Here is a 13,739-nt window from a genome sequence, read left to right on the forward strand (position 1 = left end):
TATCCTGCAGAGTTCTTTTGTTTACATATTCAGAAACACTCAATAAATAAGGATACAACAAATAAAGAAAAACATTCATAGAACTGTACTGTTGTGTTTCTGTAGATCTAAGGTCAGGCCAATCACTCTGCTGGAGTGTTAGCCCAAAAACATTTTTTCAAACATCCAAGTTATAATGAGTGGGTTGTCTTCAGCAATCCCATCTTTAACCATATTGGCATACTAAAGACATTTGGATGCAAAGAGTAGAGTAGATATGTTTCTTTTATATTAAAATTAACTTGAATTACCTATATCAATAGAAAATAGTTGATTGAGAAAATGTCTAGGTCACAAACCTTTTACTGAACTACAGAATGCTACTGTAAGACAAAGTTAATTGAAAATGCAACTTTTGAGATGGTAATGTCACTGACACCATAGTTTGAAATTAATAATCATTAACCCCTCATACAACTGTAGCATTTCCTCTTTTGATAATAACCCTGGTGTAAGTAGATATTAGTAAAGGGGCTATTTGGACATATCTGCTCATATGCAGCAAACAGTAAAGAGAGATGGTTACTATGCAGATGCCATCGATCTGGATAATAAACCAAACTGCTCTTGAGTTGACAGTAACACAAAGAACTGTCAGGTAAGTGGTGAGTAGCAGAAGGGGGGCCCAGGAAGCTGTGTGGCCCCTGGGGTTTAATGAAGGGGACATCAGCAGCTTTCCAAGGGTAATACTGAGCACTGCCATGACTTCGCACCACAGCTGTTTGACAGCCTGATGAATCCCACGCCTCTTGGAATGAAATCAGGGTGTCATGACAGATCTCAGGGTTTATTGTGAAAAATAATAAGACGTTATTATATTTTCACAATGTTTCTGTTGTAGTGGCTATTTAAAAAGGTTCTAAATGATTGGCAGGCTTCATATTTAAGTTGAGAACATCATCAGTCCCTTTGCGCTGAATCCCTGTATGAAACTAATCATGTGTGTCCAGCTGTCCAGGCAGAACTAAGGAGGTCAACAAATGTGCCTATGGTGCCTACCATAGTGATGCCATTAGTGTTATCTACTCTAGGCTTAACCTACAAACCTTGAACAGAAAACTGAGAGCATGTAATAAGAGGCAGTGCCTATGTACCTGTCCTTTTCACCTAATGGTGTAACCCCCCCCCCCCCCCCCCCCCCCCCACCCAAAAAAAAAAAAAAAAAAACAAGTTTGCCGCTTTGGCCTGTTTCAGTAATCCTCCTTTCTCCCAGTCCATCTGGACAATCACATTTTATGGCACCATCACAGTCTTTGCTGGCCGAGAGTAAGTCGTTGGTCAGGGTCACACCACTCCTCAATGGACAGTCTTTGAATGCACTTATTGACAGACAAACATCTTATGCATCTCTGAGAAGTGGTCTCATATAAAAAAATGAGTTATGAGTTTTTTCTTAGTAGATCATATTACATTAATAGGGAAAGCTCATTCATAAGCATAGAAATTTCACTTTTCTTGTGTGGCACAAGATAATTCTAATATTTTTTAATTAAAGGTTAGCCATCTGTGCTTGGCTGCTGTGAGAACAGAGCTGTATGAAACAAATTGAAACAAATTGCCATGCTGTTCAGTTAATAATGCATGACATGTTTGTCCTTACCCTGACTGTGACTTGGGGAAATCCTCACAGTGGACCTTAGAGCCAATGAAATACTAGAGCCTGTCTTTCAACCCTTTCTCTCTGCCTGTGTTGAGACAAGAGCTACCACAGAAGGGAAATCTGCTTCTTACCCTTGCTCCAAGGGCTGGCAAGAAAGTTCGGCCCTGTACACCGATTCAACATTGTGTAGGTGCTTGTGGTTTTTGGCAGGAAGCAAACTTTTTATTTTTTCACAAAAAGTGAAAGAAAGGCCAGCTGACAGGGTTGTATGGATTATTCAGAAGTGATCCCACTCTGCTGCCAGGTGCTGGGGCTGGAGAAAGATGCCTTCTCTGCTCCTCTGGATGCTGGCCACCTCCTCACAGAGCAGCTTCACATGACTGCCTGTGCTTTAATATTCACCACTGTCTGTGGTGTGTTAAGCACTGTTGGCATGCCAAAATTCCAACACAGGCACTGCTCAGGTAATTATTGAAATTTATGTGTTCAAAGTAATAAACATTTATTTATTTACTTTCTCAAAATTAAAAGCAAAATCAGTCTTCAGACAAGAATCCATTGAATGTTAATAATAATTCAATTGATGTAATTTCTTTTTTGTGCACCAATACCACTCAACCTGTCAAACGTGTGTATGGCCTAATGTCCAGCATGTGTTTTACCTGAACGTAGCTGTTTTATGCGCCCATTGGTGCTGCTGATGTCCACTGGTAGGAAGTCTTTGAACCAGTAGATCTCTGGGTCAGGATTGCCGCTTGCTGCACACAGCATGGTAGCAGTACGTGTTCTCTCCACAACCTTCAGCTGGGGCCCCATGTCTATGGTTGGGAAACCATGAGGGATCTGGTCCTCTGTGATAAAGACAGAAACAAACACATGGGCACTGTGACAGCAGGACATGATAAGTGGATGATGACAGTCAACGATCATATGTGTTCATCAGCTGATCTCATGGTGTGAGATTTCAATACTAATCCTATAGCCCTGAGCTTGTGATGCTCAACATAAGCTCAGTAAATTTAGTAGTAAAAGCTCGCTCCAATGTAAATATTTTTTGGCTACTGACTAAATCTTCTATGGAATTTCTGGTCATGGATTGGTGAAAATGAGAGCGAGGGCAATGCAATTTCACCCCAAGTGAAATGCATTCTGACAGAAAGGACCGTAACACGCTCGTATAATGTGAAACGCTGAGTGTGGTCAAATGCCAGTCGTGCCACATTATGGATGGAACATAATAAAATCATGGGCTGACAATCCCATTCCACACTTCTATCCATGCTGCTAAGAACAGACATAACAGCCAGAGCTTTACACAGCACTCCAAGAGTCTTATACATTTATATGATTTATTTGTACCTGTCACATCCAAACTGTATGCTGCTTTGACATCTGTATTGGATACACATATTAGATGCGCATTAACATTTGAATAAAACTGATTTTAATGTGTACTCTGCATAATGTTGAATTTACGTTTTGTACCCTTAAAGAATCATCAATTAGTGCTTGAGGGGCACTTTAGCTTACAACTGTACTAAACTTTGCTTACTATGAAATTAGCTTTATACTGCTCTGTTAGCTTATAGTGTGTTTTCTAAAAAATAAAGTGTTTGTTGTTTCAGAACCCCAAACGAATAATTCATATAAAAATAAAAATATTTGAATCAGCAACTGCAAAAATAATTACTAACAGCAGTCATAACCCACAGGCATCAAAAAATCATACATAGGCTCCAAGCACTAAGTCTACTCCCTGACTCTAGTTCTAGTGAGCCCTGAAATCCAAGAGATTCCTTCAGCATTCATCAACGTACCGAATGAACAGGGAGTACTGAGGGCAGCAAGCCTCTACAGAACTGGTAACCGCAGTAGCCAAGTTGAGTTGGTATGTAGCTGTGAACTGTCTCAGCTGCAGAAAGCATGAGTCACACCTGCACTTATTTAGGTAACTTCAAATCCATCAGTTACACTGTTTGCCATGGAATTTAGTACAGACAGCCTGCAACCTTTATTAATTTCACAGTTCATTAATAGTCAAGATCAAATTTAAGTTTAATGCAGACAAGAGGTGTGCAAAGACCAGCAACCTGCAACTTCAGCATGGTACAGTTGGAATAGATACTGTATATACACACATGGGCAAAATAGTTGGTACCCTTCTGTTAAAGAAAGAAAAACCCACAAAGGTCACTGGAATAACATAAATAAAAAACTGACAATAACAATAAGAAAAAAAAATATACTAAAAATTGAAAATCAGATATAGCTTTTGAGTTGTGGTTCAAAAGAAGTTTCTTTTAAAAACAAACTAATAAAATTTCCCTGAACAAAAATGATGGTAACCCTAGAAAAGACGTAAAATAATTTGACCACAGGGACATGTTAAACTAACACGTGTCCTGTAATTAGCGTCACAGGTTTCTTCACACTTGTAATCAGTCAGTGTGTCTATTTAAATCATGGTGTGTACCACACTTAACATGAACCACAGAAAACTAAGGAGAGAGTTGAGAGGAGATTAGAAATAAAAATGATAGACAAACATGTTGAACGTCCAGGCTGTAAGACCATCTTCAATCAGCTGTATGTTCCTGTGACTACATTTGCACATATTATTCAGACGTTTAAGGTCCATTGGACTTTAGCCAACCTCCCAGACCATACAAATGGTAACTAAATAACCCAGAATAACTTCCATAGAGACTAGAGGTGAAATCCAAGGTCAAGGTACATCAGAGTCAGTTTACACAATCAGTCACTGTTTAAGTCAAAGTGGACTTAATAGAAGACATCCAAGGAGGACTCCACTGATGAAATTGTAAAAAAAAAAAAAAAATACAAAATGGATATTGACAAATGGGAGATGTCTTTTGGACAGATGAGACCTAACTGGGACACATTAAACATCTGTGGAAGGAACTGAAACATGACATTAAAAGGTTGTGCAACAAATTATTGTACATTTGTACATTGTACATTTTTATTTATTATTACTTTTGCATTGTGATTTGCATCGGAAAATCCAACAATCAGCATTATTGAACATCAGGTTGCTGCAAGATCTGACTTGAGGACGCATGAGCAAATCCACCCTACACAAATGTGATTCACAATTCGGACTTACTCCTTGATATGTCTATATTTACAGTATTACAAATGATGGCAATAATCATAGCACTATAAGGACATTATTAGCCTCTGTTATAAGAAACAAAATCAAAAAAATTCTAAGATTTGCAAAGCTAAGTTTAGCTTGTGCCTTTTTAATCTCCATGACATTCCCTCACAGATGAATGATCAATATCTGCCTTGGTCTCTTTTCAATAAGTTATAACATCATTAGCAGCTAAAAATCCTTGTCTATGGAATTACTGTCAGACATCAGGTTGTTTATTAACAGAACAACCAGTCAATAAATAATACATAAATAATGCATTTTTTTACACTTTTTCTACACTGATTTGCATATTTAGACCTTCATTTTTTCAACTATGATCATAACAACTGATACAATATTGAGTTTAAGATAATATATTTGCAGGAGATTAGATGCATTTTCACATCAAAACAACCTAAAGAACCCTTCATCCTGACTTTCTCCATCTCTGGACTAAATGTCACCTGACCTCCTTCTTTGCTCCCAGGAAGTCAAATTGTTGCAGGTGCTGCAAGCTGCAGTCACTGGGTATCTAGAGGCATTTGAAAAACTTAACCAAAGTTGATTCTGTTGTATCAGGATGCTCTACACAGTCACCATCTAGTTTAAATATTACAAAACTCAAAACTGACATGGATCTACTAAATGACATTATTCCGTGCATTTGTACAGAACACTGTTAATGGCTTTTTCATAGGGTGCCATGAAGGATGGAAATGTTTATCCCTATGTAAAGTAGAGAGGATCTAACAAACTCCCATGCTCATAGACATATCCTCATCTATTTTCAGATAGAGCCTTTCCACTATGGTCATTTTTATTTAGGCTCCTCCGTTTCATGTTACTCATTAGGCTTTGAGGTTTTCACAGTGCTATTCAACTATTAACTGTTATTTCCTCTTTAGTGGTGTACAACCATTCTCCCTTTAAAATGACAATGACATTGATTTTCCACAAACTTCAGCATGTAGCATGACAAACTCCCAGCACCACACTGGGACAGCCTCTAATGAAGAGCTTAGAATGATCCCATGGTGACAGATAAAAAATAAAACTCCAGAGAACAAAGTGTAGATGACAGCCAGGCTGGTTAGAAGCTGGTGGAAGACTTGACAATGTCGTGCATCATTCCTCTACACAGTGAGCGAATGAGACTGGTTGTTCATTTTCTCTGCAAGGCCAAAAAGTGCAACCTGTACAGACAGAAAGTGTCCCATGCTGGCATGACATCACTCCCTAGAAGCCACTGCTGCCAAACCAACCGGTAAACAGATGTTGTAAACTGTCGTTTAATGTCTATGCACTATGCTTCATCATTTTTTAAGCCATCTTTCCTGTATGTCAGTATTGATTTATAGCTCCCAAATGGGTGATACAGGAGAAAGGCCAACAACAACAGGAACGTATAACTGATAACCTCCTGGAAATCAAGATTATACACTGAATAATCATTGTAGGTGACGACTTTGCACTGGTAAATACAGAATGGACAATGGTGAGGCCTTTTTGGTCTGTTATTTTTCTTTGGTCCATCTTTGGACCCATTGTCTGGGTCATCTTACTGGCGCCAGAACTAATGGCAACCTACAGCCAGAGCTGCTTGTCCAAGTAAAATGTGAGAAGAAGAATAATTGCATAAATAAAAAATCACAAAAGTTTTGCAGATAATCACAAAAAAGCAAAACAAACAAACAAACAAACAAAACAGCAGTTTTCAAAGGGGTGACCTGAATTCTAGATGTGGTTTCTAATCCAGATTAACAATAGCAATCTTTCTGGACACAATACATTATCCTTATAATTAAAATGTACCACAAACTAAATAGCACAATAAACATTAGTGAGGTTTCAGAGACGCGTTATCTAAATGGCTGGATACTGGATCACTGGGGAGACGTGAGAACATTTTCATTTTCATTGACTAAACTGCTAAGTAATTCACTCACTGTGTTCCCAGGGAGCTGCTACATCTTGGGACTTTTAAGTGACAGACAAAAACATCTTTCAGTCATCATGAAACCCTATAACAGCCGTCCAGTCTTGACAAACGACTACAGAAAACTGAATTTCCAACACACTCCATTAGAGCTGAATAAAGCTGGATATGTGTGTAGGATTCTGAACCCTTCCCAAGACACCTGATGTTCAACCAACAGCTCTGTGAGCATAGTAAATGAAAGGACGCATGTGTTAAAAGAGACTCTATCCCCCATGACTCAAAGTGGTTATCAAAGTCGTCCAAATTAACACTGACATGTTCAGTTTGTCCCTTCCTGCTACTCATCTTTTTACCAGTTTTCTGGGAGGACAAATGAAAGTCTAATCCTTCCCATACTGTTTCAAGATAAAAAGAAGATAAACTCACTAAGCTGTAGAAGAAAATAATAACATTAACTATAAACCTAAAGGAACCCATCCAGGCTTGTAATGCCCTCTCAAACCATGCTCAATATTCTTAATATTACAGTCCTTCATTTTGCTTAAGCTGAACAGCTTCATGAACGCTCCTAAAGCCTCAGAGTCACTCACTCACCCACTCACTCACTCACTCACTCACTCACTCACTCACTCACTCACTCAAATGGGTTTAACTGCCCTTAAATGGGGTCTTCTATCAGACCTGTGGAGAGTTTATTGAGACTCTCTTATTAGGTGAACTGCCTTTTCGATTTACACTTTGAATTGAGTTCATTGTAAACTGAGTGAATCCAAAGGTGATTCCTGATCCATGAGTCTGATGAACCTTTGCTTACAACTGAGGTAGAATTAATTTTAGGTGATCATGGAAGTGACACTAACATACAAAAAACAGAAGCCAGAGTCAGATCAAGTTTAAATATAACCATCATATGTCCACATTGAAAGTATAGGAATCCATTCATAATCGAAACCACTTATCTTTCTGGAAGCTATTCTAGCTGTCAATGAACACTGCCAGCCTACCTCAGATGCTGCAGTCCATGGAATTTTCCGGCCATGTGGATGATCCTTAGCTGTACGTCCCTGTGAAGGCAGATTGCCCTTCTCAGATGACTAAATTAAAGTCCTTCCTGGCTCCCTGTTTATGTCGGATCACACTATGATATCATGCTTGTGACAACATCTGAAATGGAAGTGCTTCTTTATACCTGCGTGATATGTTGACTTTAATATGTATAATATTAGGTTGCATAAATTTTAATAACAAGCCAAGCTAACTACTGAATTCAATAGCCACTTAAAATGTTGCCCTAACCAAAGAGAGCGAATTTATATTTTTAACTTTGTTATACAGTGCTGTGTGCCATATGTATTGTTTGTACATTAGAATACATAAAAACACAAAAATTGGTTTCTTGGCTGCTCTCCATCCACAGAAACCATTCCTGATCCAGCTTCTTAGGACTATAGAAGAATCAAAATGGCATCCAGGTGTAGCTGCCAGATGCTGAAACAGGAACTGGAATTTCTCTGATCAGACAAACTTTTAGAAATTTTAAAAACTTAATTAGATTTTGGCAGGTCTTCCACTCCTACTTTTGTCCTTGACTTCTCCAGGTCACACTTTATTTTTTTCTAATGTTGTTGTGTTTTAGTACTGTTTCCTAAATTTTCTGTGGTATTCTGATAAAGAAACTAAGAAATAAACATTCATATGATCATTTGCCAAAACAACAAATCTAATGGCCAACGAAGACTTTTGTACAGTACTGTATAATGGTGTTATATTGTTTTTACTGGCCACTTTTTAATTAAGACCAAAACAAAATGATGTAACACGTTTTATTGTACAAATGTCTTTTGTGCTTCAGAGATGATTATTGTGTGGATCAACATTTGGTAGTGATGTGGTTTCTTTTTTAATTTTTAACTTTAATTTTCTCTTCATAAATTCAGCTAACACAGACACTGTAATCTGCTGTCTGGCCACAGATGTATATTTGTGCTTTGCCATTCAGCATAAACTGGACAACAGTGGTATTTTCCTGTTTAAAAAGGCCAGTGTGCACTCTCTTTATTTGGTGAGATGCTTTCCACATATTGTAGACTAATAGGATTAGGATTAGTGATTAATATAAGTGGGAGATTAGATCAACAGTCCTTGTCCTTCATTGTGCACGTCATACAGGACATAACTAGTGAATAATCAACCATTATAGATTTATTGGTTACAACTGCTACAAAGTTGATGGGTACTTTATTAGAAGTGCACAACATGGTTCCATCCCATAAACCGATCTCTAAAACTACAGTGAGCTTTAATTGAGCAACTCAAAGGGACAGTTTCACAATAGAATATAATAAACTGTACCACAGAGTATCTTAATAACTGTATCGGGTGTGATGGTGGTTTTTGTTCAACAACAAAGACTGTTAAGTGAGTGTTCAGCATGGAGCCATGTAATCACTGAGCCACTCATTTCAATCAGTGGCCTGATCAGCCACTTGCAGGTGGCTTATGACCTAATGTTAACTTTGCCAGCTGTTGTTTTAACACTCCATGCTAGTTTTAATGATATCAAGTCAACTGCAACTTTTTTTTATAGTCCTTTTTTCCGGGGGGGGGGGGGGGGGGGTATGTTTCTAAAATGATTAATGAAATCAAAAAACACTGAAGTCAGGAAGTGCTTTAGATATAAAACCATTTTTCTACACTGTCAGATCATCAGTGTTTAGTGTGTAGAATAGAATAGAATAGTTTGCACTTTAGCATTCAAATATGTTTGAAAAGAAAATGATTGGAATGTCTTTGCATATCATGCAAGTGAATTAGTAGACAGCTGACTACTTATCTTATATGTAACATGATGTGAATTTTAATACCCAGTAGCTGTTTCACATAGATTACATTTAGTATGCAAGCTCACTATCAAATGCAAATGGCAATTACACTTCAACAAGGGTAGCAAATCAGGTTAAATCAGTGTCTGTGTGGTCCGCCTTCAGGTTAGGTTTTTTTTTTTTTGTAGCTGCAGGGCTTCACTCCAGCTAATACTACACTTTCAATTTGTCTATCTGCAGCACTGTATTTGGAGTGGCTCCAGATGCAAACCTGTATTTCTACCATACGCTGTTTGAGTTCATACAGCAGTAACACTGAATTGCACTCAACAGCTAGGTCCAGGTTAGCAGTGTTAGTGCACTGCAGTTGTGTAGAAACACTGGAGTTATAGTGCAGCTCTGTGAACATGAAGAGAAATGTGCAGCACAAAAGGATTGAGTTGTAGAGAAAAAAAACATTCTACTCTTTTTTTGTCAACAAAAATACAGAGCCAATTTATTAAAGTTTGTATTTTAAATGTCATTATTGTCTGTCAGGGCACAGAATTTGACGTGTGTACAGTATTTAACCACAGTTTCAATAAACACTGTTATAGTCGTTTTGAGCTGTTGGAGTGTAGAAACCTCACTTATTGCCTCTTTAAGGTGAGTTAATGTTTAATACACTGTTAGGAGCAGTAGCAATGCCAGCAGGCCGCACCCCTGCTCAGTGTGATGGTGTAAAGCACCTGGCTGAAGAGAGCCAACAGACTTTTGCACAATGAGCTCATTGTTCTGCTGTGACAGGATGTTTTGGCTTCAGCTGGGCCACAGATTCCTGCTGTAATGCAGCAGCCACAGATCTGTGAGTACAGGGGGAAACCTGATCAGGCTTGATGTTTGCAAGAGGGGGGTCATGGACGGGGCTGCTTCCAGAAAATGGGTCTTCATACACTTCGGCTGGATTTACAGGCCTCAGGACTCCGCTTAGAAGATGTGAACGCCACAGGAGAGGGTTTGATCATTAGGTCTCCTGTGTCTTAAGATGCACAGTTTCAGTGACTGTTTCTGAGTGTTTTCTGTTTTTACTGTAATGTCTAGGTGGAGACAGACATGTAGAAAAACAACAGCAAAACCAATCATCAAATTAAAGTAAAGCCCCAATTCTCCACCTGATTCAAATGTTATTTAATGACCAACATCTGTTCTTATAAGCCCATATGTACGTCTCAATAGGTCCTTTGTTCTAGACAAAAAAGCATCATGTAGTAGGCACTAAAACTTTAAAATTAAGTTTAGGCAAAAGACTGTGGTCTGAGTTAAAATAAAGGTTTAAATACCTCATCAGTGACAATAAACCTACAGGCTTGGTAGGAAGTACTGACCCATAACTCTTGGCACAATCATGACTAATAGCTGACCATTTGACCATGAAGGTCAAAGTGCCTGAGTGGCCAGTGTTGCTGAGCTGGGAAGCGAGACTGTGTCTTTCCTCGTGACATCTGTTAAAACAGACCAACTTCTTATACACAGCCTGATAATCTGAAACAGTAACCAGTCACCTCAGCACTCCATCAGGCTCCTGCTTGTATCAAACTATACACTCACTTGGATCTGAGCTTTGCTTAAATGCTTTAGTTTGTATTACGAGTATTAACTCTTTACTAGTAGCTACATGCTAGATGTTCAGTAAAGTGTACAAGCTGATGGCCTGACTTTAGAGACAATGCACAACTGAGCACGACTGAGTAAAACAGCTCTCCTTGGATTATGTTACATATGTGCAACAGACTTATTCGAAACAGAACGTAATCAACTTGTCGGAGATCAGAGAACTGTATATGAAGTGCTCAAGATTCTGTAACCAGAGAAGATATCTGTTGTGTTCAGTGTTGCTGGGTGACTGATGAATGGGTAGCTAGACAGGTAAATAGCTAGGTAAGTTGGGTCCTTTATTAAACCTAGAGGTAAATTGTAGTGTCATAGCAACCACTTCTGACAACATTCATATGGTGGTTAAGAAATAAAATAACAGAAAGAAAGAAAAGTCCCGAGCCAGAGTCCAGTAGGGGGACACTGTAGTTGTTGGCTACAGAGAAGCTGTAAAGATGTCCTGATTTAAATGACTTCTCATAACCTTATAATATTTGTAGTCTAGTATTATTTAGCTCCTTTCCTGGGATCTGCCAGAAAAGGTGAATTCCCCTGATCAGGTTTTGCTGTTCTAGTGCAGACAGATGGGCCTCTTCGCAGCCTGACATGGTAGAAGGGGATCACTTACACTCAGGACTTTCCCAGACTGACTGTGGCTGAGAGGGAATACTTTTGAACAATGGAGTTTATCATGGGAAGATTCTTAACAGAAAGGCTCTCCTATTTCATTTCTGCTGTTGCAGGACAAGTTGCTTCTACACATTCCATGATGAGTTACATTTAAAACACTGATAATAATTAAAATATGATTATGTCAATAAACAAAGAATACAGGATGTAATGAACTGTACGTCAATGCACATTATCTGGACTGAGCTGATGTTTAGGACAAGAAGTATGTCTTTAAAAAGGTTTATATCTCAAAATGCGACAGTAAAATGTATTAACATTTCACAGATAAAAGGTCAAATCTAGGTCAATGAATCTGCAGTCGGAATTGTAGATCTCGCTGCACTCTTCTCATGCTGTGATTTTGAATTGCTCACTTATTTAAGTTATGGGACAAATGAGGTCAAATATTTAGCATGACACACAGTACAGGCAGCTATTGTTTTAGTGTATTCATAGCAATTAATAATAGACCAACAAAGACACAACAGAGCTGACGTTAACGTTTTTCTCCATGCTCGCTTTGCTCACTGAGTTTTTATTGCCGTACAATAATGAGCAACGACGTTGTCACCCTGAGCGTCTTACGTTTTCTCCTGCCTGCTGTCCACTCTTTGTGGAAGACCTGAGCCCTGTCCTCAAACAGACACAGAGAGCAAAGGCACACAGCAGAGAATCTACAGCACCACAGCTATGATTTCACCTCTGCTATTCTCACTGAATACACTGTTCAAGTGCAAACAAAATGCTTAGAATCAGCCCACAATGTTCACATTCCCTCTCTCTTAAGGTCATTATTACACAATCTGCATTAAATGGTGTCAAAAAAACCGTGTCATTTAAATCATTTGTTTTCATTGCATTAACTATGATGGCTGTTTTTAAAACACATTTTAGTCAGTAATAGAGATCAGAAAAAAGGTTTTAATCAAAAGCCACATTTCTCAGACTCCTCCTCTTGATGTTTCAGATGTGCCTCCCTGTGTTATAATTTAAATGTAAATCTGACACTTAAAAGAAGTTAAAAGAGCACTAGTTGCATTTGTTCACTTGCGGAATGATATACCCCAGCAGTGCTGTGGTTGGATTGAGAGCATGTCTTTCAGTGATAAGAGCGCTGCCCTTGTTATTTACAACAGCTCTGCTTTCTTGACCTCAAAGCTGCTTGAAAACAATTAGCAGCTTTGGGAGCAGTTAACCACTGTCAGCCTTGACAGCCATTAGAGTCCAACCAGCCACAGAGCAGGAGGTGCCACAGCATCAGCCGCAGGCCATGACACTTTCAATAATGCCAGCATTTCACCATAGTGGGCAGAAAGAAGGGGGGTGGGGCGACTGGGGCAGAGGATTGAAACAAAAAACAACACACTTCTCTAAATCTTAGAATTTTGCAAAAACACCCCTTCCCTATACCTATCCTTTACTTTATTCAAAAAGTGCCTCTCCAGAGGATCTACATAGTCTTAAAATCTTACTGGCAAATTAAAAGATCCAGGATTAATAAATGGTCCTGATGTGTCTCTGACAGGGAAGCTCCAGGAAAGTATGTCTTGTTTTGGTGAGAGAGCCATAGTAGTGCACAATCCCCCCACCTGAGGTACAACTGCAGGTTATGTATTCTTCTGGCATTTTGTCATGTGTGGTAACAAAAGTGAAGTAGCAGTACCAAAATGTCAACGCCAGTGGTCTGCTGGACACCTAGGAAGTGCATGCTTGGTATACAGAAGGTGTGATGTGTCTTTTCTGTCTACTTGCGATCCCCAGGATAACTGATAACTGTTCAAATGTTGTATGCTTAGTGGGTGTAGAAATATTGTGACTGTGTTTTATCAAGTTACAAATATTTGTGGATATTTGTGACTCTGGTGAAGATCAGAT

General features: G+C 38.8%; 1 protein-coding gene across 3 annotated transcripts in view; it reads right to left on the reverse strand.

The window, feature by feature from the left end:
- Nucleotides 1–13,739, reverse strand: part of ptprfa (protein tyrosine phosphatase receptor type Fa) — a 235,933-nt gene that overhangs the window by 106,548 nt on the left and 115,646 nt on the right. For all 3 annotated transcript variants that reach the window (XM_026345312.1, XM_026345313.1, XM_026345311.1), the window contains exon 5: nucleotides 2,302–2,490. In XM_026345312.1, coding sequence (XP_026201097.1) covers nucleotides 2,302–2,490 — 189 coding nt within the window. The remainder of the gene's footprint in view (nucleotides 1–2,301; nucleotides 2,491–13,739) is intronic.

The sequence above is a fragment of the Anabas testudineus genome, chromosome 4 (genome assembly GCF_900324465.2).
Source record: "Anabas testudineus chromosome 4, fAnaTes1.2, whole genome shotgun sequence".
Lineage (NCBI taxonomy): Eukaryota > Metazoa > Chordata > Actinopteri > Anabantiformes > Anabantidae > Anabas > Anabas testudineus.